The following is a 25,485-nucleotide window of genomic DNA, read 5'->3' as shown; positions in this document are numbered from 1 at the left end:
GAGGGGACGACACCAGCACGTCACGTCACGAGCAGCAGCGGCGGCGGCGGCGAGGAGGAGTAGAGTAGGTGAGGTGAATCGGGGGAGGGAGGAATCCAAGAAGAAGCAGGTAATTAATCGATCGATCGGGAGGGGGAGATGGCTCGCGCGGGCGGGCATGGGATGGGGAACCCGGTGAACGTGGGGATCGCGGTGCAGGCGGACTGGGAGAACCGCGAGTTCATCTCCAACATCTCCCTCAACGTCCGTCGCCTCTTCGACTTCCTCCTCCGATTCGGTCCGTTTTTTCTCTTCCTACCTCTTCCTCCTTATCCTTCCCATAATTCCTCCATGGACCTGCACTGGATTCACATTTATTTCTGCTTCCTCTACTCAGGCATAGCCACATTTCTCTGGATCTGCATTACCCTTTTTCCTTTCTACTACTAGATCTGCCTTGCTCCTTCCCTAACTGGGCTTCCACATTTCCATTAGTCTTGGCGACACAGCTATGCATATGCACCAACCAAAATTTCATTTCCACTCTCCCTGCCTTCCACAAATGTGCTCTACCTCACCCATGTACACTAGTACCATCAACTCTAAACCCATTCTGCCTCCCTTCTAATCTGAACTTGTTTCTGCCATTGTCAACACAGTATCTATAAATCAAGCCTTTCTTCTGCCCTTCCAACAGCTGCCAGCGTCACACCAAACAAACTAACTTAAGCATATTCGGAAATTCAGTTCAGTAACGGTGTTACTGGATATAGACCTTTAATTGTTCTTAAATCTTTTCTACGATATGAATTCTCTGGACTATAAGCTTATTAAATCAACGTTAGTTAAGCTTCCATTGACAAGACAGCATATTTCCTGTTGGCCAGCCAACTACTCCAGTGACTATGTTCTAGTCAGTCTGATTTGCACAATTGTCATTATCTAAAATTTTGCATAATTGTGGAGTAGTTGTTACTTGGAAAGGAGGGATTGGCTTGGTGCTTTTCCAAGCCCTGTATGCTTCTTATTATGTCCATTAAACCACTGTCAAAAACAAAGCTTGAAAGATACCTTGAACATTACTGTGCAGAATATATGTGTTCTGTACTTTGCCCTCCGTGTATACATTTAGTCCAGAATGCATATTGAACCTTTTCAATATGGTCCGGATTAAGGCACTGGTAACTATCATACCTTCCATTTTTGCTCCAAACAAGATGCATTCACAACATAATCGCTCCATGTTGATTAGGAACTCGAGCATGTCAGCAAAACAGAGTGGACTGGGGGTAGCATATCTTATGCATGCATGTTTATTCAAGTTAACTAATATGCTTACACAGGTTTGTATGCATTTGTGCAGAAGCTACTACGAAGAGCAAACTTGCGTCCTTGAATGAGAAGCTGGACATCCTAGAGCGGAAACTGGAGGTGCTTGAGGTTCAAGTGAGCAGCGCAACAACCAATCCATCCGTTTTCAACTAGTAAGTGCAGTTAAGGGCTGCTTGTCTGCACATAAGTAGTGCTTTCAATGTGTTATGGGTTCAAAAGGACAGAGCTTTGGATGTCTGTATTGTGGGTGCAAGAGGAGAGGTTGTTCCTGTGTGTTTCTCTGTCTGTGTGTGTGTGTGTGTGTGTGTGTGTGTTAATCTGTATGCAGTGCCAGTAGCGTGCAAGGCAGCTTCTTTTCTACTCAATTCCATGTACAATTGTAACGTGTTCCAAGTTTGTGTGGAGATAACTAACCGATTGTTGAGTGCAAACCTGCAATGTTGCCTGCTTGCTTGTTGGAATGTGGAGTTTTTCCCTTGTAAAACTGTAACTTTTTAGGGGAATATTGCACGTTTGCACGCAGTCGGACAGACGCCGGCCCGAATTTTTTATTTATGGTAATTATTATCCTTGAAATTAAATAAGTAGTAAATCATGGAGGGGATTTAGGAAAATAGAATGGACGTTATCTACTAGGACATCCAGTGATGGACGCTGCTGGGAACAACGTCCGAGTGTGGACGCTCTTCCTAACCACGTCCTCCCATGGTGCAGCCTAGCAGCTTCTTCCTGTATGTCTTGACTGCCGCGGTGCTTCCTTACCGCACTAACGCTGCCTCTAGTGATTTGGGCAGGCAGCCATCCAGGGGTGTGGCGTGTGCCCTTCTCATATGCTCGCGTCAGGGATAGGTAATGGCGCTGCAGCCTTTTCAAATGTACAGGGGTAAGACAATCGATCGCCATCCACCTCAAGATTTCAAGAAGAGCTACGTTACTTGTAGAAGCCAGCGTTATGTGTGGCACACTTACACTCGGTGATGACATCCCCTTCCCCCAATCTCCTCCATTTTGTAGGCGCCCTCGATAGATTTTCGTTTTTCTTATTCCAAAGTGAATCCATTAGCAAGATTCGTATATACGTATATGTTCATGTGCTGCAAAACTAAAGCAGATCAACTGACTATTTGTCTATTATGCACCCCTATTACATGACTAAACATTAACTTGTATGAAACATGTGTTCCTAGCTATATATGTCCGCATGGATGCTATTGTCAGGTTTTCTTACTACATGTTAGTTTGGTATTTTAATTTGGTTTACGACACCCGTGCTGCTCCAAATGGCACATCATCATTGTTCATGATAAGCCGATCGATGAGCATAGTCGCTTGGAGTGATGGAGCGAGGACAGCGCTGCCGCGATGAATTGATAGAAGGAGAGGAGAGCTTGGACCTCACCGAGAAAGCCCACGACTGGTCTCGCCAGGCCACACCGCCGGAGACACAAGGGATGTGACGAAAAACAACGAGGGCGGCTAGTTGCGGCAAGCCTCAGCGGCGTACTGAGACTATAAAGGTCACGATTTGAACGAGAGAGGAATTACGAGGACTGCTGTAGGCAGCGAAGCAAGCCCAAGCTTATACGAGAGTCTAGCTAGTCGGCGATGGAGCAGCATGCAGGTCGTGGACGCCGTTACAAAGAGCGTCCTCAGCTGGACGTTGTTGTGAACAACGTCCATACATGGACGTTTCACAAAACAGCGTCCTTCTTATTTTCATAAATATCAGTTTCCATTTACTAAGTATTTAATTCTGAGACTATTAATTACTATAGTAAACAAATCGGGACGCCGGCACTGACCGAACGGTTGGTGTCTCTAAAATGTGTATGATCAGCCTGTTAAGTAATCCACACTTTTTTTTTCTTTTCCCTTGAAGGAGAGCAATTTCTTATTTGGGGAATGGCGCTATTATCATTTGAATATATACAGCAAAAATCGGGACCATAAAACCAAAATAAGAGAAAAAAAAGGGTAAAGAAATCCTGGAAGGAATTTATTGGGAAAAAAAATGTGGTGCTGGTGTTTCATCCGTCTTGACAACCACATAAGAGAAGCCGGTCTCTCGCTGTCTGCCCTGTGTCTCGCTAGGGACCTCACAAAATGAGGAGTGGTAGAATAGTTGGAGCCCACAGGCCGCTTCTCTTCTCTTCTCCTGCTTCTGCTTCTGCTTCTGCTGCTTCTTCTATTCGAACTTACCTTCCTCTTGCTCAGATCTTCTTAATCTTCCTTCTTCTCTCATCTTTCGTATTCAAAGCTGTAAATGACTGCAGGCCGAAGGTAGGATCCAGCAATATTTTGCTCCGATCCTCGCAACATATATTCTTGTTTCAAAGGTAATTAATTCGTTGCGATTGTTTCTTAATTACTCCATTAATTTCCAGATACTATATACATGCTTGCTTGCTCGGGGATCAATATAATATTCCATTATATATGTTTGAAAGAGGGAGTTCTCTCTCGCTCGCTTAATTTTGTTGTTGATGCAGTTGCTCATCAATGAATGAATCAATCAATGGGAAAATGAATGAGTTATTCGCAGTGGCAGGTAGGGCGGGGGTGGCGATGATGAATATGGTGTCGAGCAGCAGCATCCAACCGGGGCAGATACATAGCATATGGCAGCGACGACAAGGAGGTGAGAGTAGAGGGAGATATGTGGTGATGAGCAGCGGCAGCGTCAGGAAGAGCAGCAGCAGCAGGAGGAGGGTGGTGGCGGTTATCCGGGCCGTGGGCGACGGCGCAGGTGAATCGACGAGCGGCAAGGACGAGGAGGAGGAGGAGAAGAGGCGTCGGGAGGAGCTGGAGCGGTTGGTGGGTGGACCGGAGGACGCGACGTTCAGCGGGGCGGACCTGGCGGCGCTGATAAGGAGCAAGTACGGGAGGTCGTACGACGTGACGCTGATAAAGAAGGAGTTCATGGGGCGGAACCTGCTGGCCATGAACGTCATGTGGAAGTACCGGGAGCAGCGGTCCTTCCCGCTGACGGAGGAGGAGTACCTGCTCCGCCTCGACGACGTCGCCGCCTCCCTCCGCTGCTGGGGCGCCGTCGCCCACGTCCGCTCCTCCCTCGCCAAGCTCAAGGACCGCCCCCGCATCGGCAAGGCCGTCAGCATCTTCATCGACATGCCCACCGACGACTCCGGCGCCCGCTCCAACGAGTGGATCTACAAATAATATAATCCCTTCTATTTATTTATTTATACTTCATCGCCATCTCGAATTCTCGATGGATCGATCGTTAATTAGCTACCTTGCTCCTTAATTCCTTCATGTATTTGCTTCAGCTTCAGCTCAACGATCGATCACACATTCACACTCTTGGAATTGTATGTACGGCCACTTATTAATTACCTCAAGATTCATCCTCTCTGCATTGTCTTGTGCTGCTTCTTGCTAGCTTCAGCTCCACCGACACCGATCGTTAATTATGCTCGATCCTCTACTTATTTGCTTCGGCTCGACGTACCATCACTCTCTCGCTCCTCAATACATTAGTATGTACTTCAACTTGATCACTGATGATGCCTCGTGTTATCTTCTTCATCCTCGGCTCTTCCTCCAGTGCTCAGGTAGAGTAGGACGTAGATGCGCCGCTGGATTGTTCACAGCAAATATGCGCCGTTCGATCTGTCACTTGACTATCTATCACGGGAAGGCCCAGTTTCGGCCCAGTGAGTTACTTGTGTTTGTGGACTAAACTGCAGGTCCATTTGAGGCCCAACTAGCTAGTCTAAACCCTCCAACTCTCTCGTCTCTCCCCTGCACCATCGAACAAGAGAGACAAACCCCTTCCTTCCGCCAATGGCCGCCGCCGCCGCCCTTCGCCGGAGCCTCGCTGCTGGCCCCGCCCCGGCCCTCCTCCTCCGCCGCCAACTCCTCATGCGCTTCCTCTCCACCCAGACACAGTCACAGACGCAAACCCCCGCCGACCTCGCCACCCTCAAGAACTCCATTCGCAGCGCCGCCCACACCCCGGAAGCCCTCGCCGACCTCTTCATCTCCGGCCTCTCCCACCCGGCCTTCCTCGCCGACCGCCCCATCTTTACCCTCTCCGTCCACCGCCTCGCCTCTGCCGGCCGCCGCGACCTCGTCGCCTCCATCCTCTCCTCCTCCCTCACCTCCCTCCCCGCGCCCCACCCCTCCGAGGGCTTCCTCATCCGCCTCATCTCCCTCTACTCCGCCGCCGGCATGCCCGACCACTCCCTCTCCACCTTCCGCATCGTCACCCCGCCCTCCGACCGCGCCCTCTCCGCTCTCCTCTCCGCCTACCACGACAACCGCCTCTACGACCGCGCCATCCAAGCCTTCCGCACTCTCCCCGCCGAGCTCGGCATCAAGCCCAGCGTCGTCTCTCACAACGTCCTTCTCAAGTCCTTTGTTGCCAGTGGCGACCTCGCCTCCGCCCGCGCCCTGTTCGATGAAATGCCTTCCAAGGCTGACGTCGAGCCAGACATTGTCTCCTGCAACGAGATCCTCAAGGGCTACCTCAACGCGGCCGATTACGCCGCCTTTGATCAATTCCTCAAGGATAACACCACTGCCGCGGGTGGCAAGAGGCGACTCAAGCCCAACGTGAGCACCTACAACCTCCGCATGGCTTCGCTGTGCTCCAAAGGGAGGAGCTTTGAGGCTGCCGAGCTGCTGGATGCTATGGAGGCAAAGGGCGTCCCACCCAACCGTGGGAGCTTCAACACCGTCATCCAGGGGCTCTGCAAGGAGGGGGAGGTGGGTGCTGCCGTCGCGATATTCAAGAGGATGCCAGAGGTGCCGAGGCCGAACGGAAAGGGGGTGCTGCCCAACTCTGAGACCTACATTATGTTGCTTGAGGGGCTAGTCAACAAGGGTGTGTTTGCTCCTGCATTGGAGGTGTTCAAGGAATGCCTGCAGAACAAGTGGGCGCCGCCGTTCCAAGCTGTACAAGGACTGATCAAAGGATTGCTCAAGAGCAGGAAGGCCAAACATGCCAAGGAGGTTGCCATGGCGATGAGGAAAGTTGTCAAGGGTGACGCCAAGGAGGAGTGGAAGAAGGTTGAGGCTGAATTTTCGTTCGAGCCTACTGATAAGAAAGCCTAACTGCTAGGAATGATGGATGGCACAATCAGAATGTCAGTTAGACGATTATTTTACACTTCAAATCCATTGTCTGATTGCATGTCTTTTGTGCGCTTGTGGCCAACTCTATCTAGCCTTTCGTTCCGTTTAGCGCATAAGATTATTTTCCATATGAGGTATTTGCATTTCGAACAAATACAGGTACTACTCTTTGGTGGTTTACCGTGTAGACCATGTAACTTGAATGATCACATATGATGCAACTCTTTCCAGTTCCTTATCTTAATTTATCTCAAACTTGGTACATTTCAATCCTCTATATCTTTATGTGAATAACCCAAAAAATAATACAGATTAGTCATCATCATCACTGTTATAATTGTTGGATGAAGATGCTCTATGTACTGTTTTCTGTTTGGTTACTCCATCTGCTTGCCTGAACAATGATGTTACAGAATGTGGTGTTGTATTAATCTGCCGTCTGGATGTGCAAGTTTGTTATGTTGTACGAATTGTTTTCACCAGCTGAATTACAAGATGCTATTCTGAGAAGAGTCGAGCATAATTGTGAACATAAGGGACAAGTTCAGCTTGACGATCGTGTGACATGACTTTGGCTGTATCTGTATGGAGTGCTGAGGTTCTTCAGGTTATTGCATTGGTTGGCAGGCACCCTTTACCGACTTATTACCAGTTATAGTCCCTCAAGTTGAGAACTGACATGAATGAGTGATACTGAAGTTGCATCTTGCAGCCGGTCGGGTGCGTCCAACTGTGCTGATTGGATTGCAGAGGTGCCTGCTACTGCTGATGTTGGTGGGAGTCTACGTTTGAAGTGGATAACATCGAGCCACTGGTAAGTGTCTCCTTTTTTTCCCTTTTCATGTGTCTTCACTATTGGCATGCTCATTGTTCATATGGGATAGAATATCTTGTATGCATATACTTTTTTTTTTTGGCTGGTTGTAGGTTGTTATCATATAATTTCATGTTATGTTTGCAAGTCGCTTCTTGCCAATGCTAAATTGCTCGTGCTGACCATCATGTTCCATATTAAGTTGTTGTGTCGGGCATCGTCGGCAAGCTCTCACTTGCTCGTGCTACAAAATACAGAGAGACAGCGTGACAGTGGCTCGTCGCAGCAGGTACTCTGCATTCCCTGTGTGCTGCCTATATGACCACTGGGTGTCAAATCTTGCTGTTGCTTTTCTTTCATTTCTCTGCATCTTTCCTTTGCCTGCTTTCTTAGTTTCCTCCAATAATGGATATGGAGTATTAGGAGCAAGTATTTATATGGCTTTGACAATAACCTGCACGTCACATTATTATCTTGTTTTTGTCTTCTTTTGAGCCGTCTTTTGTGTGGCTGTGGTTCAATTTCTCCACTATTCTCTCAGACAAATACCTATTGTAGAGTAAGTTATTTTACCCCTAATAATAAAATCATTTATTGACCTAACCACCTTTGAACCTGCCATACTATATACATACAACTGTTTTAGAGTGATGTCACTGCTGTCTCAAAAGGTAGTCAAAATCTTAATTAGACTTGTGTCGTATCAAGCCAGAAAGAGGCTTTTAATTACAGTATACTATAAGGGTTTACTAAGAAACAGACTTTGATAAAAGCACACCATCCAACCTTATTGTCTTCAATACGCATAAATAAATAAATATAATAGATGCAGTGAGTTTTCGATTCAAATTCAAATGCTCTTAATTGAAGGAACGTATTGGCATTATTACATTGCAAAGTAAAGACAATTAAGCAGAATCAATCTAAGTATATCCAGCGCTAAAAAGAAAGGGAAGGAAACTAAGATAAGTTGTGGTGTTGGTCACCGGCTGCGGCCTTGGCCTTGGCCTGGAGAGGAGGATGATCGTGGTGGGCAATGCCCTCCACGGCGCGCAGCAGCGCGTCGATCCTGGTGGTGCCTGTCCCAGGCGAAGGAGGAGCAGCGGCAGGAGGAGGAGGAACGTGGGCGTTGCCGGTGGCGTTGAAGGCGACCCGATCGGCGGCGGCGCGGACGAGGTCGTCGGCACGATCGCAGGAGGCATAGAAGGCGTCGATGCGGTTCTTGAGGTCCTGGATGGCCCCCGTGGTGCGGACGGGCTCGGCGATGAAGGCGGCCACGGCGTCCAGGAGGGCGTCGTACTCCGCTTCCATCGAGTCCACCGCGCTGTCCATGGCGTGGCGGCGGCCTCGATCTCTCGCTCGCGTGCACAACACAATCACAATGCACCAAGGAATTGAAGGAAGAAGCAGAGGGCTCCTTCCTCTTCGTGTTCGATCTTCTCTTTAATCTGTTATTACTTCTATTATTACTACGTTGGTTTTATAGATATATACACGTATTACGTAGTAACAAACCGCCTCTCTCTCTGCATCTCCACCCACCCCGACTCCGTCGATTCGGTCTCCCTTACCCTTTTCTAGTAGGATGGGAAGAGATCGATCAACATACATACGTAGGAGTAATATGCAGGTACCACACATACATACATGTCAAAAAACCTTAACAAACTGTCACATACTCTTTCGTTTCATAATAAATTTATTTTTTTGACTCCTTCCATTTATCCTAAAATAAGTTTATTTTAAGTAATCATCATTGTATCAAAATTTGTGAAAGTAATATAAGAAATAATTATATTAGAAGTACATAAAACGAAGAATAATTATATTGGGATGGGATAAAGTATGAATTTTCTGGGGTTTTTCTTATGTTAGTATATGTGTGGGATGTGTGAAAAATGAACTTATCTTTATGACAGAGGAGTACAATATAACCATATACTCCTCCTATATAATTAACTTTGGTCATCAACATTTTATTATGAAAATACATATATTTCAATTGCATATACAAAATCATGTAGTACATATACAGTGTCTTGACAAATATTTACATAGTATTTTAATCTTATCAACACTTCGAAATATATGTATAGCAAAAAAAGCAATTTACCTTATTTAAAGACTGTATATATGCCTTAATAAAAATATATTATAGTACTCCTCCGTTCTAAATTAGATGTCGTTTTGATTTTTTTTTATAATGTTTGATCATTCATCTTATTTAAAAATTAGTGCAAATATAAAAATAATAAGTCATACTTAAAGTTTTTTTTATAATAATAAAGCAAGTCACAAATAAAATAAATAATAATTTCATGATCTTTTGAATAAGATGAATGGTCAAATGTTACAAACAAAAAAATTATTTTAGAATGGAGGTAGTAATATGTTTTCGTGATTGATGAACTTCATTGAGACTCAAATTCATTTTTGTTTCTGAAAAGAGAAAAAGAAAAATCTTTCTGTTGTTCACAAAGAAATCAGTAAAACAGTCGTAGCATTGGGGGTCGGGGTCTTTTGCAGGCTTGCAGGTTGAGGAGCACTAGACGCTGTGGAGTGGAGGGAGGCGGAGATGGCGGAACAGTAGCCACCATGAGCTCCTCCCACTCCCATGCTCATGGCGGCCTCCTCCCCACCTCCCGCCGCCGCTAGCAGCAGCGGGCGACTCGCCAGGGTGCGCCTCCACGACCTGGCGCCCTACGATGGCGCCGCGACCCCCGCCTACGGCCGCGCCGTCCATGCCCTCTCCGCCTCCCTCACCCGCCACGGCGCCGCCCTCCTCGACCTCCCCGACGCCCACGCCGCCATCCTCCGCTGCGCCCTCCAATCCGCTCGCGCCTTCTTCCGCGCCAACGACCAACCCGCCTTCTACCTCTACCGCGCAGGGGGCAGCGCAAGGTTTAGGAATTCTCTCTTCTGCCTTCCATTCTGAATTTCTCAATCTCAATCGCTCTCCTCTGAATCGCAGTAGGACATCCGATGACGGCGGCGGCGACCTGGTCCCTGCTTGCATGGACGACGCCTTCAGGTGTTTCGGTGAGGCTGCCCGCGCTGCTCTCTCTGCGATTGCTCGCCATCTCCGACTTCGTACCAAGTAAGTACAAATACAATGCAATGCCTGTTTTTTTAATCCCTTCATCTATGACTAGTAACATCTTGCTCTTCACACTTACTCACAATTGAGTTGGTCTCTATACATTTTCCAGTGTATTCGACCACTTGCTCGATGATACTCCATTGCCTGTTAATGAGGTCTCATCCTCGGAGTTGCTGGTGGCTTATTCCAACCAACACCTCCACACCGATCATGCTTCTTCTACTGCCTGTCTCGGCTCTTCAGTGCCTCAAGTTGACAGGGGCTTCCTTGTGCTCATTGCTTCTGATCATCCAGGAATTGAGGTATCCATGTAACAACTGTGCAAAGTTCAATTTTTTTTAACCTTTATTGGTTTTAGTTTTCCTTGAAATACATTACTGTTTTCTTAGTTTATTTATGCTTTTTAGCTCATCTTTTCTCCCTGCTATTCTGGTCGACACATTTCAGTTTTATTCAGTGAATTAGCCTATAAGTGCTGCCTGGCCTCTAGTTCACATTGTTTAGCTACTTCTCTGGTAGGTTTGTGACCCAAATGGCCAATGGTACCTAGCAGATGGCATTTCAGGGCCTGGTGACCTGTTGCTTCTGACTGGAAGGGCACTTAGCCATGTTACTGCTGGTTTGCGCCCAACTTCTCGCTACAGGATCACAAATGAGACTAGGTCAGTACTATGGTAACAACTGATGGTTTCATCATCTCATTTCGCCTCCATTTTTTCGTGGTTATATTTGTATACTTCCCTACATGGATGCTACTGAATGATTTGATATGATAAACTTCTTATTGCAATTTCCTTTGCTGTTGTAGAGCATCACTCACCTTTAGGCTAATGCCACATGCCAATGCTATACTGGATTGCTCTCCTATTGCAGCAGCTGGGCACTGCGTACCCCAGATGTACCAACCCATATCTGCAAGCCAATTTATGGATGACTTGTGTGCTGAAGAACGTGCTGTTTCGAATCATTCGGAAGCACCTTCTGTGAGTATAAATCCAGTACCGCATCAATTCAATAGCATGCATGGCATACATCCATATTCAGCTATAGTGATGCATGAGAGAAGCACACCTCAACTCTCTAAGAGTGGGAAAGTGACATGTTGAAAAAGCAAGAGGATTTCTGTACATGTAATTGTGTCTTTCTCATGTGCGCAAAACTACCGGATTGCTCATATCTTGCCAAATTTGGATTGCAGGAATCTCAGGGCAGCTTCATTAGTGAACCATCTCTCAGAAGTGTCCTATCAGATCCATTGTCGTAAGTTTTTCCTTGCGGAATGTACCACTTCATCAAAGAAGCCCACGTCATATGTATAGATTGTCTTATTCTGCATGGATCATTCTTCATATGTATTTACCTATAAGTTATATGCTAGCCCCCATTTTCTTTGAGAGAGAGACTGGGAGACAGAGTGATAGACAATCAGGCACACATACAAAAATGAAGGGGAGAAGGAGCACATTTTTACTTAGCTTAATCAAAATTGAATAACTGATATAAACCTACATAAAGTTTTGTTCCTTTTTTTTCCAAACTAGTGTGGATGTCATCACCATATTATTTAGTTAACTACGCATCGCAGTCAGACAACAAGCACGGGTGATGAAATGGTATTTGGTCTGTTGCAGTGGGGCTTTTCTTGAGGATGCTATGGTTCTGTTATGTGGACACTCTTTCGGTGGCCTCATGCTGAAGAAAGTCATTGAAATGGTATTTTTTCAAAAAACTTCATACTCAGGCTTCCAGATGGCTATTAATTCTCTTGTTGTAACTTATGAGGGCAAAGTTCTCTCTTTTACTGTAGATTGCACTCTTCAATGTACTAGCTTCAACTAGCAATTCAATTTGATTATTGTCCTTAACACAGATACTGGCATTGTTCACTAAATTTGTGTTTTTTGTTTGAAATTAAATTATTTATTTATGTCTTCTTTATTATTTAATAGAGGGCCCTAGCGGTAGGTTATCCAAAACTGGAATGTACTACTTAACAGAGAACTGTGACTATTAGGACTTTAGGAGTGCTTTTTAGTAGCAATGGCACATTCTTGTAAAAAGGTATTTTACGCCTGAAGCAGTTCCTTGTATTTCACACAGCATATATCATAAAACAATAGATTATGTTTCTACAATAACTATGCGACATATATTTAATAAAAGTGTATTTTCAAGTCATTTCTATTTTACTTATCTTCTGATCCAGTGGGGTGACACCAACAATCATGCCAGTTTTTCTATTTTTACTATGATTAGGCAAGATGCACCATTTGCAATGGAGAAGTTGATCCGGCCACCCTGTTTCCTAATCTCGGTATATTTCTGACTACTAATTTTCTTCCACGAAACTGGCATTATCTATGTCTCACCTGCTCACGTACTGCTGTTAGTATTTTGGATATAATAGCTTTAAGAGCAGTAGCTACAGTGGTGAAGATGGAAGATGATAGGAGACTCTTTCATAATGCTGCTCTTCGCAAACACAGGAAAGAGGTGACCGAACGTATGGATGTGCTGAAGAGCACTGGAGGTAGCAGAGTACGTAATGCTGTGGCTGTGATTGTGAACATACCCTCAAGCAATCAATGGTGGTGCATGGATCTGAATAATTACTTTCATTGTTTTAATCAGGGCAATGGTGAGCTGGTGTTGGATGCTGAAAACCCTACATCACCCAGGGGTGTGCAGTATCCATTTGTAGTGGGCGAGAGGGTCCTGATCATGGTACAAGGAGCACAGTTGCTTTTGGCTCTTGCATTACTAAGAAATAATAAAGGGCAGAAATGAATTCTTATCGTTAAGAGCATTTGCAGGGAAACAGAAGGACGCCTGATAAATTTGTTGGGAAGGAGGCAGTCATCACATCGCAGTGCTTGAATGGCTGGTGAGTCCATTTGGATAGCTCGCTTTGAAAAACAGATGGCATTTTTGGGGGTGATGGAAGAAGATGTATGTGAAGTTGTTGCGACTTAGAACTAATTACAAATGGTGAATCGCAGGTATCTTGTGAAGGCGGTTGATAGCGGGGAAAGCATACGGCTGCAGTATCGGTCGCTGAAGAAAGTGTCGGAGCTGCAGCTTCAGTCAGAGATGAGGTTGCAGCCACTCACCTTCCTGCACAACAAATACCCCAGTAGTGGCAGCTGAGTTGATTGACTATCATCAGTCTTAAAACAAAAAAAAAAGAAAGGAGAAGCATATACTGTAGCAGAATAGTCATGAGGCATGCATCGCCATCAAGCGTGTTTTGTTGTAGTAATACTAATAAAAAGGTCAGTTAGAAAAGTGTGGTGATAGTTAATCTGGTGATGATATGAAAAGGGTCTATCCTATTGGAAGGAGAAATGTCATGTGGGGGTTATTAAAAGGACATAAAGAGTTTGCTAGGAAGTTCCAAATTCCTAGCGGTGGATGCAGCGGGTCAGCCAAGCCAAACCACAAACCAAACTGACTTTTCTACTGCACTGCAACGCACCAGTAGATGCCAGTTGGTAATTCTTGATCCAAGCGTGAAAATGTGTAACTGGACCGGCTGGGCACTTGCAGAAAAAGTCGATAAATGTGTTGTGTTTGCTGTGACATCACTACGTCAGTGATTGTTTGGATGTATGCTCCTGGGAACTCAATTGGACTCACGATACCGCCATCCATGTCCATGGCGCTGAGCCTTCTCTTCGCCGCTGCACCACGAGCTGTTGCCTCGTTCCGCGCCTCTTCGGCGTCCTCCCCGGCACTCGACAGCGGCCGCCGCCCGCAGAACGTCCCCGGCGACTTCTTCGTCGGTCAGCCCTGCACCTAAACTCATCATTAATCGCTCGCCATTTATGCGCTGCTTCAGTTGAATTTGTAATTCGCTGTCTGGCTGCAGATCACCGATGCATCGACTGCCAGACCTGCCGCTGGATGGCGCCGGTAACTAGTCTTTCATATATGCATAATATGCTTGATGCTTCAGCTGCTTTGCTTGGTGATGGTGATTTGAATTGAATTGAATTGCAGGAGGTGTTCAAGAGGGTGGACGGAAAAGCCGCCGTGGCCGCGCATCCCATCTCCGACGACCACAGGACCAAGGCCCTGCAGGTAGCTCTGCCTCTCTTTTACTGAATTTCAATGCAAAATTAAACTATGCCTGCCATTGATGCCCAGGCTCTGCTCTCCTGTCCTACTGCCTCCATTCACACCGAGAAACCTGCAAAAGACATTCTTCAAGTGCAAAACATGTTCCCCCTCCCCATCGACACTCATCTTCTCCCTGTATGACTTGCTCTCCTCATTCCGGATTTCACCCAATTTATCTCAATTAAATTAATACTCTCATGTTATATATGTCATCCATCCTGCACTGCTCAAATCTTTCCAGGGTGTTTATCATTGTGGTTATCATTCTGAAGACTCGTTTGGAGCAACTTCTTATCTTATAACCCATCCAGATGGAAACATACTAGTCGACAGGTAGATTCCAATGCACTTACTAAATTGTTTATATCCCTAGTACCCATCTTGCCATGGCCAGACAAACAACTTATCAAGTTCCAATCGGATACATTGATAGTTTTCCTTCTGACAAGTATTCAATTTCACAAATTGGTAGCATTTTTCACAAATTGGAGATCATCTCTAGCAAGTCTTCTTGTCCAGCTTACATGTGGTTATCAGTAGGTCTTCTGATATTTTTCTGATTTTCTAGCCCAAGGTATACAACGAAACTGGCAAATAACATCGAAGAACTTGGTGGAGCACGCTACATGTTTTTGACCCACAGGTATGTTTGAACTAAAAGTTGTATAACATGTTTATCTATTTTTTGTTTTTCTGAATGCGCCGCTTCTTTATTTTAAATATTTTATTTGGATATTGAATAGCGTCTAATGAGTTACTTACAGGGATGATGTAGCAGATCATAGGAAGTGGGCTGAGCGGCTAAAATGTGAGAGGATTATCCATTCGGGCGATGTAAGACCCTCATGCAAACGATTGCATCTTTTTGTAGCAAATTTTACCTATAGTTCATAACTTGAAGTACGTAGAGGACAATTATTCATAGTTTGCACTACATGTACTAGTGTAGAGTCTAGCTTACCTATTTTTCCAGCGAGTTTTGCTCTCAGATGCCTCTCCTGATATTCTTTACTGCAATTACCATGCTCATGCAGGTAGAGCGTGCTACCGTAGATGTTGAGCGGAAACTTACTGGCAATGGTCCTTGGAACATTGGAGCTGATTTCGAACTTATCCATACCCCTGGCCATACCCAAGTAAGAAGTTCAACTTAATGAAATAAGTTGTTTAAGCAATTACTTGTTGCCTTCAGTATGGAAGGCTTCTCTGGATTGGGTGAAACATTCTTAAACATAGAACACTAAAGAGTAGCAGGGTGAAAGATATGTGCGCTGTTGTTGGACATTAAGAGCATTTTTTTTCAGGGTTCATTCATTAAAATGAGCATTTTTTTTTCAGGGTTCGGTCTGCTTGTTCTACAAACCAGTAAAGGCGCTTTTCACTGGAGATCACGTTGCAAAATCAGAAGAATCTGATGATTTATATCTCTTTCTTATGTACAGCAGGCAACCAGGTAGAATCCTCCCTAGATTTTGTCTAACTGGACATAACTGTGCAATTGTACAATTAGCTTACAAATCGGATTAATAATCTATCTATTGCATAAATTTGCAGTGAGCTTGCAACTGGACAGCATGAGAAAATTGTTGAAGTTAGACTTCGAGTGGTTTTTACCTGGTATGCGCTCATTCAAGCATTGCGGATAGAGTATACCTTCTTAGGAAATGAGAAAGTCCCTGCCTTAGCATTTAGTTTCTGTTGTTTTCTTTAAAACGGCATGATTGAGTCACTGAACACTGATTGCTAGTTTTTTCCCTTTTCCAGGACATGGCTATCGAATCCATTATAAAGATGTACACGCTAAGGATTCAGCAATCGAGTCCCTCATAGCTATAACTACACAAGCTAGGGGCATCTTATAATTCTCTCTACCTTCAGACTTCAGTGTACATAAATAACGATCAATTCTGGAATTAAGTGACCAAGAGGAAATGTACTTTTTTTTGAAAGACCAGCGTAGGCGGCTGGCATTCTATTTATCTTAGAAGGAGCAATGTACAAATTGGCGATATAGGAAATGTAAAAATTTACACCCATGATGGCAAACAGGTTTGTCACCATGTCTATGATCTTCTCTAAATCTTGGTACCTCCCATGCTTCAAAATTTTATCTCGTCCAGGACTTGGTTGCATACTAGTTGTATGAATGATTCGTTACTTTGGAAGACGCTTGTTTCTTTCCTGCCAAATTTTCTATTGTAGTCAGTAAAATGCAGGTGTACATGCTTGAGATGCCCTAGAGTAAGCGGCAGGCCCAAGTTGACAGGGGAAAATTGCTCGCTGCGATGCGAAGTTTCCTAAAATGACATCCAGATCAGTATCCGGGCAACTGATTGGTGTGGAGGTCGGTTGCTTCGCTGAATCTTTTGGCAACATGAAGTTAGTAACTGATCTAGCATCTCTAATTTAGTCCAGAACATATTTATTGCATCCTATCTTCCGAAAACATTTGCACCAAACAGGTCGTAATTATCAATAACTGAACCTTGAGAGAACTGAAAAGAAAAACCCAGCATCATACTAGCTGGTCCGGTTAACAGTCTAGTAATACTGTTTACACCCAAATTTGACATCTAGGGATAAAATAAGAAAACTTGCCAAAGTTTGGAAGTCTGCCGGTTTTCCTCTGTGAGGGCCGGTCTGACCGGCGTGTGTTGGCTGGTCAGACCGCCGACAATGGGCCGGTCAGACCTGCGGTGTGTGGCCGGTCTGACCGGCAGAGTCCGAGCTCTCTTCGGGTCTCGAGTTTTCTTGCTCGGGAAAGCTATATTTCGTGTTTACTTTGGTTTCTATCCCGAGTTGGACGTGGAGAAGGGCTTGTAGAGGGCAAGAACAACCTCTATTTAAGGGGCAAGGCCGATTCATTGTAATACCCTGAATACAATCTACTTGAATCGTTCTTTTACTATGTTTTCTATTTTACCCTAGTTTAGTCCATCTTTGTCGGTTTGCGCCGTAAACCGTCCGCCGCCGCTGCAAGAGTGCGACACCTCTTTGTAGGTTTGTCCTAAAAACCTTCTGTTTTGCCCACGAGACGGGTAGTTATCCTCATATCGATCTAAATCGGCCTAGAGGCTGATTTTGATCTCTAAATCGGCTCCGCTAGCCGATTTAGCTGTTTTTCTATAAAACCCATCTTGATTTAGCCTTTTGGCTAGATCGAGGTGGTTGGCGATTTCATATCACTGCAAGGCGTTTAGTTGTTGCGATCGTGCTTGTCTACTTGTCACAAAAAGTTATCAACAAATACTTATCTCAAAAACATATCTATAATGGGTACAGACTCATTTCATACTAGAACTAGAGTAGTTTATTATTGATCGAGTGTTAAAATGGGCACTCAGTAAAAAAAAGAAAGAAAAGAAAAAGGGAAAAAATCGAGCCGTACGTGCAGGATGTTGGGAAACGGATCCTCTGACTTTGGTGGATGTTGGCGTTTGCTGTGACGTCAGTCGTGAGGGTCGTTTTGTGCATCTGCTGCCCTGCGCAGAGCGAACGCTGCTAGTTGTAGCACGCACGCTGTCGCTGACGCTGCTGTTCCGCCATGGCGTTGATGATGAGCCTTCGCTTCGCCCCCCCAGCGTCCGTCGCTGCTCCGCCGCCGCGACGACCACGAGCTGTTGCCTCTTCGGCGTCCTCTCCGGCACTCCAACGCCGCCGCCCGCAGAACGTCCCCGGCGACTTCTTCGTCGGTGAGCCACTGATCGAGCCCTGCACCTGAAATCGGTCTCCATTTAATTTCTCTTCCTGATGCGCTTCAGTTGAGTTTGTTTGCTGCAGATCACCGATGCATCGATTGCCAGACCTGCCGCTGGATGGCTTCGGTAACTAGTCTTTCATATATGCATATGCTTGATGCTTCAGCTGCTTTGCTTGGTGATGGTGATTTGAATTGCAGGAGGTGTTCAAGAGGGTGGACGGAAAAGCCGCCGTCGCCGCGCAGCCCATCTCCGACGAACACAGGACCAAGGCCCTGCAGGTAGCTCTGCCTCTCTTTTACTGAATTTCAATGCAAAATTGAACCATGCCTGCCATTGATGTCCAGGCTCTGCTCTCCTGTCCTACTTCCTCCATTCACACCGAGAAACCTGCAAAGGACATTCTTCAAGTGCAAAACATGTTCCCGCTCCCCATCGACAATCATCTTCTCCCTGTATCACTTGCTCTCCTCATTCCGGATTTCACCCAATTTATCTCAATTAAATTATATTCATACTCATCCTTGTTGCACTGCTCAAAACTTCCAGGGTGTTTACCTCTGTGGCTATCATTCTCAAGATTCATATGGAGCAACTTCTTATCTTTTAACCCATCCAGATGGAAACATACTAGTTGACAGGTTAATTCCAATAAGCTTATGAATTTGTTCATGTCCCTAAGTACCCATCTTTCCATCTCCAGACAAAAAAAATTATCAAGTTGTAATCAGATACATTAATTGCTAGTGTTCCTGCTGATAAGTATTCAATTTCAGCACAGCGTACTGGTCAATGTGATAGCATTTTTTTCCTCACAAATTGGAGATCATCTCTCCCAAATCTTATTGTCCAGTTTATATGTGGTTATCACTAGGTCTTCTGATATTTTCTGATTTTACAGCCCAAGGTATACAACGAAACTGGCAGAGAACATCGAAAAACTTGGTGGAGCACGCTACATGTTTTTGACCCACATGTATTTCCGGACTTAAAGCTGTATCACATAGTTCTCTTTTTTAATTGCCTTTTTTTAACGCACTCCCTTTTATTTTGGATATTGAAGAGCGTCTATTGAGTTACTTACAGGGATGATGTCGCGGATCATAGGAAGTGGGCTGAGCGGCTAAAATGTGAGAGGATCATCCATTCGGGCGATGTAAGACCCTCATCCAAACGATTTCAAAGAATCATGATCATCCTTCTGTCTGACCCTAGAAAGACATCGCTTATTCCTGAGTCCTGACTGATCCTCATCGAGTACTCAATCAACACTGTCAAACTTTATAACCTGCAGTACAAGTACTGATTAGCAGTACAGAGAGGACAGTTATATCGTGTCAGAGCTTGCATGACATGAACATAGTGTAGAGTCTGATTTACCTATTTCTCCAGTGAATGTTGCTCTCAGATACTTCTCCTGATATTTACTGCAATTACTGTGCTGATGCAGGTAGAGGATGTTACTGCAGATGTTGAGTGGAAACTTACTGGAAATGGCCCATGGGACATTGGAGCTGATTTCGAACTTATCCATACCCCAGGTCATACTGAAGTAAGTTCAACTTAATGAAAGAAGTTGTTTGAGCAATTACTTGTAGCTTTCAGTATGGAAGGCTTCTCTGGATTGGATGGAACATCCTTAAACATACAACATCAAAGACAAAGAGTATTAGGGTCAAGATATGTCATATGTGCACTATTTTTGCGCATAAAGATTAGATTGGATTATCACCATATCCTGTCCCAAATTTTCCTCAACCTTAGAGACGAAGGAACATGTTCTGTCAAAAATTGTCCAAAGCTCATAAACTGAGATTTGGACAACCAATCTAACCTTCTTCAGCATATATAGGGTTCATTCATTAAAAGGAACATTTTTTTCAGGGTTCAGTCTGCTTATTCTACAAACCAGTAAAGGCGCTTTTCACTGGAGATCATGTTGCAAAATCAGAAGAATCTGATGATTTAGATCTCTTTCTTATGTACAGCAAGCAATCAGGTAGAATCCTCCCTAGATTTTCTAACTGAAGGTAAATGTGCAATTGTACCATTAGCTGAAAGTAGGACTAGGATTAATCCATCTGTTGCACAAACCTGCAGTGGGCTTGCAGCTGGACAGCATGAGAAAATTGTTGAAGTTAGACTTCGAGTGGTTTTTACCTGGTATGCGCTTCTTAGGAAATGAGAAAGTCCCTGCCTTAGCATTTGGTTTCTGTTGTTTCCTTTAAAACGGCATAACTAAGTCACTGAACACTGATTGCTAGTTTTTTTTTTCCTTTTCCAGGTCATGGCTATCGAATCCATTATAAAGACGTACGTGCTAAGGATTCAGCAATCGAGTCCCTCATAGCTAACTACACAAGCTAGGAGCGTATTATAATTCTCTCTACCTTCATTGTGTATAAATAACGACCGATTCTGGAATGAAGGGGCAAGAGAGAATGCACTTGCCATTTTGTCAGCGAGAGTGGCACTTCATATCCTTGGAAGATGATGGTACTGTTTTTGCTTCACGACATTTGCAATATATCAAGTCGAAAATGTCATTGATGCACAAGAATCTGTGCCTTTAATGTTCTTTTTTTCCAGCAGAAGAATACTTGTTTATGATGACATGAAGTTTCCTGCAGTTACTCTGGCATCTCTAATTTACTCCAAAATTTGTTTCTTGCATCTTGTTTTCCAGAAACATTTGTTGCAATTGAACATTAACTATCAATAACTGAACCTTCACAGAAAACTCAAAAGAAAAGCCCAGCATCATACTAGCTGGCCTGAAACAAAATTGAACGATGTTACGCAATGGGAACTTAATTTCGGAATATAATCACGTGTTCTTAATGATATCAATGAACAAAATTGCCCTTTCCTCGAAGTTACACCTCCTGGCACCGATTCCACAAAAAGAATGCTGTCCCATTCTTCATGGTACAGAAAAATTAAAAGAGGGGCAAAAAAAAAACAAAACTCCCGTTGTATACTCTTTAGTGTTACATAAGGTACAAAACTGAAACTCTTGGCCAGAGAAATCCTCCCTGTTAGAGCAACGCTTCCAAGTATTCGTCGACATATGCCAAACATGGCCAATGATCGGTTCTTATTCTGACCAATGTGGAGGCATAACCTACTTCCATCGAAAAGAGGAGGTGATACCTTGGTGGTAGAAATATTAGGACACGCACAATGCCCATATCCCTCTTGCTTAGATGAGCATAAGTCTCTGCGCCAACCTCAAATTCGTCTTCATCAATGCGCTGAAGCGAAAGGTTTGTGTCCACTGAGTATGGAACCAATGCATCAGCACCAACAATAGGAGCTGAATCACTTTCTTCCCACACAACGTTTTTAATAATTGCATTGCCTCTTAGGATGGTAATAAGTGAATCTCCAGCAACGCTGACAACGAAGGGAGCCAGGTATCTTTCAATAGCTCTGATCAAAACCTTTGGAGTCACCTCAAGAAGTTTGACAGATCGTGTTCCATTAATCGCAGCTGACCCTTTCCCTCCTGTCAAAGGGAAGGTCTCCCGACCTGTGTTCGAACAACTGTTGCAGGCCTCCCATAGCGCATGGAACAGATCCTGGTAATACTCAGCTGCATCCTCTTTCAGAATATCAGGAGGTACACTGGCCTTCAGAAACATGTCCTCAATGCCAACTGTAATGGGTTGAATGGACCCAGATATGACTTGGCAATTCTCTGTGTTGGCGGTGATGACAACATCAATAAGACCAGGTGATGGTTCTCGAGGCTCTAATTCTATCACTACTGAAGCACAATAACTTGATTCTAACCGGTGGCCGTTATCCAAAGGCATAATGTCCATACCAGAACCTGGAGGTTCTCCTAGAAGGAAAGGTACATGACATGAGGGAATTTTCCCAAACTGTGCACTTGATGAAAAGTTAATTGTCGCCGCATAAAGGGCCGGCAAACCATCAACCCCTTCAGAACCTGGAACTGCTGAATCGGATCCCCAAGCATGGTTGAATGGCTCTGAATCGAACCTAAATGTGCAAGGTATTTTTATTTTGAGACCAACTGAGTGGAGGTAGTCAGGAATGCATGCAAAGTGCCTCCTAAGGATTTCCAGTGTTTCAGCACCCTTAGAATCCATCACACGAAGAGCTTCTTGTGTGTAGGCGATTCTCTCGATGGTAGGTTGTGGTGTCTTTTCTTGCTCCGGAGGAGTTGAGCTTACATCCTGTATACTTAGAATTTGGCCAGATGCTCTGCTCTGAATGCTGAAGTTAGGCAATGTGAGGGCCCAAGACTGTTTCACGACCAGTGGCACAACTCTTTCAAGATGAATGTAAGACGCCAAATCAGGCATGCTCTTAAGATCTTGAGCAGGACGTGGTGATGGGACATCAAACAAAGGACCTGGATGAGATGGTGTAACACCTGCAGGTTGCTCTCCGATTCCCATGAGATGCCTCAGCTTCTTTCCAGGAATGCAGGACAGCATCCGCAAACAAATCCTGGATGTAATATTTGAAGAAGTGAGAAGATAATAGAAAAACAGCTATCACAAAACAAGAAATATCAGAAATTCAGAATGCCTACCTTGCATGGTCCCGGACCTCCAGGTCTGGGTAGGACTTGATAGTGAGTACAAGTAGGCATGAGAGGGGAAAGAAGATGCGAGAGCTGTGATGGTGCTTCATCATGACACGACAAATGCCAACGACCTTGCTGCCCTGAGACCATGTTTTCAGTTCTGTCTCTGGATCATGCTTCTTGGCAAGAGAAGCCATCTGCTTGGTGAGCAACTCTATTAGGCGGAGCTGAGGAACTGTCTCATTCTCTGCGATCTTCTCAAAGAGTGGGTAGTATGACGCCAGTTGGTAGCCTGGTTCAAGCCTCGGAAGCAGATTCTCGTCAAGCGTTTGCAGCAACTGCTCCCCTGCCCACCGATGAGTGTTGCATGCTAGAAGACGGTTGATGAAATCAGCAATTACTGGGACTAAGCCTCGATGTTCTGATGTCATATCAACCAACATAGCCTGCACACAGAGTGACCTAGAAATTTGAGAATTGCTAAATTTTCAATTCACTGTCTGGAACATAATTAGGGTTCTTCCAAGTTGATGGATGCGGCTATCATTAATTTTCCTTTCAGTAGATTTCTACCTGTAAATGGTGGAAGATAGTAGAATTCAGGAGCTCACCAGCTCCGGAGCAACCTGAGCCATCAGTACTGTGAGGGGCAGCAGCAACCAAGACCACATGCAGCGCCCGGAACGCCACACAAGTCTCGGTACTCCATCCCGGGAGCCACCTGAAGGCTGAAACACAAGCCAGGCCATCATCGACAAGCCCAATTGTCTGGTCCACATCTCTGCCTCCTTCAATCTTGTCAGCATCAACGCCAGCAGCAACAAGAGCTAGGCAATCTAGCTTCTTGGCCTTGACTGCAAGGGGGTCGAACACGCCAGGATAAAACCATTTCGCGAGGCCGGGCACCGCATATCTGAATTTTCCAGATCCAAGCAGCCAATGTAATGCCAGCAAGCGCGCTGTGAGCGGGCGGTGTGCCTCACAAGCAGCCAAAGCTAGACGGCGTGCCATTTTACGCTCGTCTTCGGCCCCGAAAGCATCTGGAAACTGGATGAACAGCGTGAGCAGAGAGTGTAGAAGCATGAGGCTGGACGAATGTGCCATCCCGCCAAACTGCACCTTGACGTGCGCTGCGATCGCCGGAGCCCACCCGACCACAGCCGCGGACACCTCTGCAAGGATGGCCGCCATCTCCATGCCCGATGCAGGCGTGAGGACCTGCGGCCTGTCCATGATCAGAGCGAGCACTTTCCTTATGTCCCTCAAATTCACCTCGGAAGGCGGCGGCACGGGGTTGGCAGGATCTGGTGCGGGTGCGAGGAGATGCGCGGGCACAAAGAAGGGGGTGGGCGGGCCGGACACCGCCAAGATGGAGGTGGTGGAGGGGAGCCTGCCGAGGCGGACGACGTGGCGGGCGGCGGAGGCGAGGAGGAGGAGGTAGGACTGCGCGGCCGGCGAGCGCTCGGCGGCGGCGAGAGCGTAGACGTGGCCGAGGACGTCGGCGAGGAGGCCCGGGAGCGCGGCGTCGAGGGCGCGCAGGGCGTCGCAGGCGAGGGCGCGGGCGGCGCGGTCGGGTGCGTGGTTGGGGCGGTTGGCGGAGGCGAGCAGGGCGTTGACGAGGGCGGAGAGGGGGTCGGCGTGGTCGGTGGAGACGGGAAGGGAGAGCGCGGAGGCGAAGGCGGATGTGACGGTGAGGAGGAGGTGGTCCCGGAGCGGGTGGTCGGAGGGGAAGGAGAGGAGGGAGGAGAGAAGGAGGGGGAGGTGGGTGGGGGAGGGCGGGAGGAGGTGGTCGTCGAGGAAGGAGAGGAGGAGGGGCCTGAGGTGGGAGGGGAGGTCGCGGCGCGGGAGGGAGGAGAGGGCGAGGTCGAGGAGGGGGAGGTGGAGCCATCGGTGGCGGCGCGGGGTGGGGAAATCGTCGATGAGCTGCTCCCACTCCTGAGGCGAGAGGGAGGCGGGAGGCGGCGGCGGCCGGTCCATCGCTGGCGCCGGCGAGGGGAGGGGAGGAGAGGAGTGATGCGGTGTGTGGTCGGGTCGGGTCGGGTCGTGTGGTGTGTCCGGGTGTCAGTGTCAGATCGGATGGTGGGGTAGGGGGAAGGAGACGTACGTGTTGGTGGTTCCGCCGCCTATTGCAGAATTTTTTTTATTTATAATTTTTTTTATTAAAAGTTTTAAAAAATAATTTTCCATTTTGAAAATTGACGGAAGTAGTCCCCTACCGCCCTCTGGGAGGGCGCCCTCTCAGAGGGCGGCGAAAATGACGTGGCAGACGGCCGTTCGCTCTCGGGCGACGGCCGTCAACGAAATTTGCAGGCGGCCCCCTTGCCGCCCTCCGCTAGGGCGATTTTATACTGTGCGGGGGGCCGCCTGCAAATGGGCGGCGAGGGGGGGCATGGAATTTTGCAGGCGGCCCCCTTGCCGCCCTCCGCTAGGGCGATTTTGTACTGTGGGGGGGGCCGCCTGCAAATGGGCGGCGAGGGAGGGCATGGAATTTTGCAGGCGGCCCCCTTGCCGCCCTGGGGGAGGGCGATTTTTGCCTCCCCCCTATAAAGCCCAGTCCTTCCTCTGTGAAATTTCATTATATTCACTAAAAATCCAAAAAAAACGAAAGAGAGAGAGGGGAGGGCAGCAGAAGGGGAGCGCCGAAGCCCTGCTGGTTCGCTCAATTCATCACAGGTATGCTCCCATACATCTTTTGCATTTGTACTAATATGTTATGTTTGAGTATATATGTTGCGTTTTAGTTTTAGTTCCATATATTTTAGCACATCTGTAGCACACAGCACAT

General features: G+C 46.2%; 7 protein-coding genes across 12 annotated transcripts; 6 read left to right on the top strand and 1 right to left on the bottom strand.

Moving 5' to 3' along the window:
* Nucleotides 1-29: 29 nt before the first annotated feature.
* On the top strand, nt 30-1,892 carry LOC4331242 (probable protein BRICK1). Its single transcript, NM_001428215.1, has 2 exons — nt 30-277; nt 1,343-1,892. The coding sequence occupies exons 1-2, from the start codon at nt 139-141 to the stop codon at nt 1,462-1,464; spliced, it is 261 nt and encodes an 86-aa protein (NP_001415144.1). The 5' UTR covers nt 30-138; the 3' UTR covers nt 1,465-1,892.
* A 1,321-nt stretch (nt 1,893-3,213) lies between these two features.
* On the top strand, nt 3,214-4,703 carry LOC107280034 (uncharacterized). 3 transcript variants are annotated; one of them, XM_026023017.2, is made up of 2 exons: nt 3,214-3,647; nt 3,801-4,703. In XM_026023017.2, the coding sequence occupies exons 1-2, from the start codon at nt 3,415-3,417 to the stop codon at nt 4,486-4,488; spliced, it is 921 nt and encodes a 306-aa protein (XP_025878802.1). In that variant the 5' UTR covers nt 3,214-3,414; the 3' UTR covers nt 4,489-4,703. The 3 variants fall into 3 exon arrangements, with proteins under 3 accessions (XP_025878802.1, XP_015624574.2, XP_025878803.1); XM_015769088.3 differs by having other exon boundaries at nt 3,382-3,647; nt 3,860-4,703; XM_026023018.2 differs by having other exon boundaries at nt 3,389-3,647; nt 3,854-4,703.
* Nucleotides 4,704-5,075: 372 nt separating this feature from the next.
* LOC4331241 (small ribosomal subunit protein mS86 (rPPR1)) lies at nt 5,076-6,672 on the top strand. The gene has a single exon (XM_026023013.2). The coding sequence runs from the start codon at nt 5,116-5,118 to the stop codon at nt 6,385-6,387; it is 1,272 nt and encodes a 423-aa protein (XP_025878798.1). The 5' UTR covers nt 5,076-5,115; the 3' UTR covers nt 6,388-6,672.
* Nucleotides 6,673-9,736: 3,064 nt separating this feature from the next.
* LOC9267029 (uncharacterized) lies at nt 9,737-13,901 on the top strand. 2 transcript variants are annotated; one of them, XM_026023011.2, is made up of 12 exons: nt 9,737-10,123; nt 10,197-10,319; nt 10,432-10,624; nt 10,842-10,984; nt 11,131-11,305; nt 11,521-11,582; nt 11,954-12,035; nt 12,579-12,636; nt 12,730-12,860; nt 12,954-13,046; nt 13,136-13,206; nt 13,322-13,901. In XM_026023011.2, the coding sequence occupies exons 1-12, from the start codon at nt 9,837-9,839 to the stop codon at nt 13,467-13,469; spliced, it is 1,566 nt and encodes a 521-aa protein (XP_025878796.1). In that variant the 5' UTR covers nt 9,737-9,836; the 3' UTR covers nt 13,470-13,901. The 2 variants fall into 2 exon arrangements, with proteins under 2 accessions (XP_025878796.1, XP_025878797.1); XM_026023012.1 differs by having other exon boundaries at nt 10,194-10,319.
* Nucleotides 13,882-16,546, top strand: LOC4331239 (uncharacterized). Its single transcript, XM_026023016.2, has 11 exons — nt 13,882-14,104; nt 14,191-14,234; nt 14,322-14,402; nt 14,469-14,576; nt 14,683-14,774; nt 15,010-15,084; nt 15,206-15,275; nt 15,476-15,577; nt 15,780-15,894; nt 15,996-16,058; nt 16,206-16,546. The coding sequence occupies exons 1-11, from the start codon at nt 13,882-13,884 to the stop codon at nt 16,301-16,303; spliced, it is 1,071 nt and encodes a 356-aa protein (XP_025878801.1). The 3' UTR covers nt 16,304-16,546.
* A 1,388-nt stretch (nt 16,547-17,934) lies between these two features.
* LOC136351057 (uncharacterized) lies at nt 17,935-20,812 on the top strand. 3 transcript variants are annotated; one of them, XR_010739185.1, is made up of 11 exons: nt 17,935-18,133; nt 18,222-18,265; nt 18,340-18,420; nt 18,487-18,594; nt 18,689-18,780; nt 19,041-19,115; nt 19,226-19,295; nt 19,590-19,691; nt 20,024-20,169; nt 20,240-20,302; nt 20,424-20,812. XR_010739185.1 is itself a non-coding variant. In XM_015770029.3 (11 exons), the coding sequence occupies exons 1-11, from the start codon at nt 17,986-17,988 to the stop codon at nt 20,504-20,506; spliced, it is 969 nt and encodes a 322-aa protein (XP_015625515.1). In that variant the 5' UTR covers nt 17,935-17,985; the 3' UTR covers nt 20,507-20,812. The 3 variants fall into 3 exon arrangements, 2 of the variants coding, with proteins under 2 accessions (XP_015625515.1, XP_015625514.1); XM_015770029.3 differs by having other exon boundaries at nt 18,352-18,420; nt 20,024-20,138; XM_015770028.3 differs by having other exon boundaries at nt 20,024-20,138.
* A 122-nt stretch (nt 20,813-20,934) lies between these two features.
* LOC4331238 (uncharacterized) lies at nt 20,935-24,756 on the bottom strand. Its single transcript, XM_015770026.3, has 3 exons — nt 23,274-24,756; nt 22,707-23,146; nt 20,935-22,621 (listed from the first exon to the last, which is right to left on the bottom strand). The coding sequence occupies exons 1-3, from the start codon at nt 24,675-24,677 to the stop codon at nt 21,178-21,180; spliced, it is 3,288 nt and encodes a 1,095-aa protein (XP_015625512.1). The 5' UTR covers nt 24,678-24,756; the 3' UTR covers nt 20,935-21,177.
* Between the last annotated feature and the right edge of the window lie 729 nt (nt 24,757-25,485).

Source organism: Oryza sativa, chromosome 2 (genome assembly GCF_034140825.1).
Source record: "Oryza sativa Japonica Group chromosome 2, ASM3414082v1".
In the NCBI taxonomy this organism is placed as follows: domain Eukaryota; kingdom Viridiplantae; phylum Streptophyta; class Magnoliopsida; order Poales; family Poaceae; genus Oryza; species Oryza sativa.
This window is presented reverse-complemented; position numbering and strand designations above follow the sequence as displayed.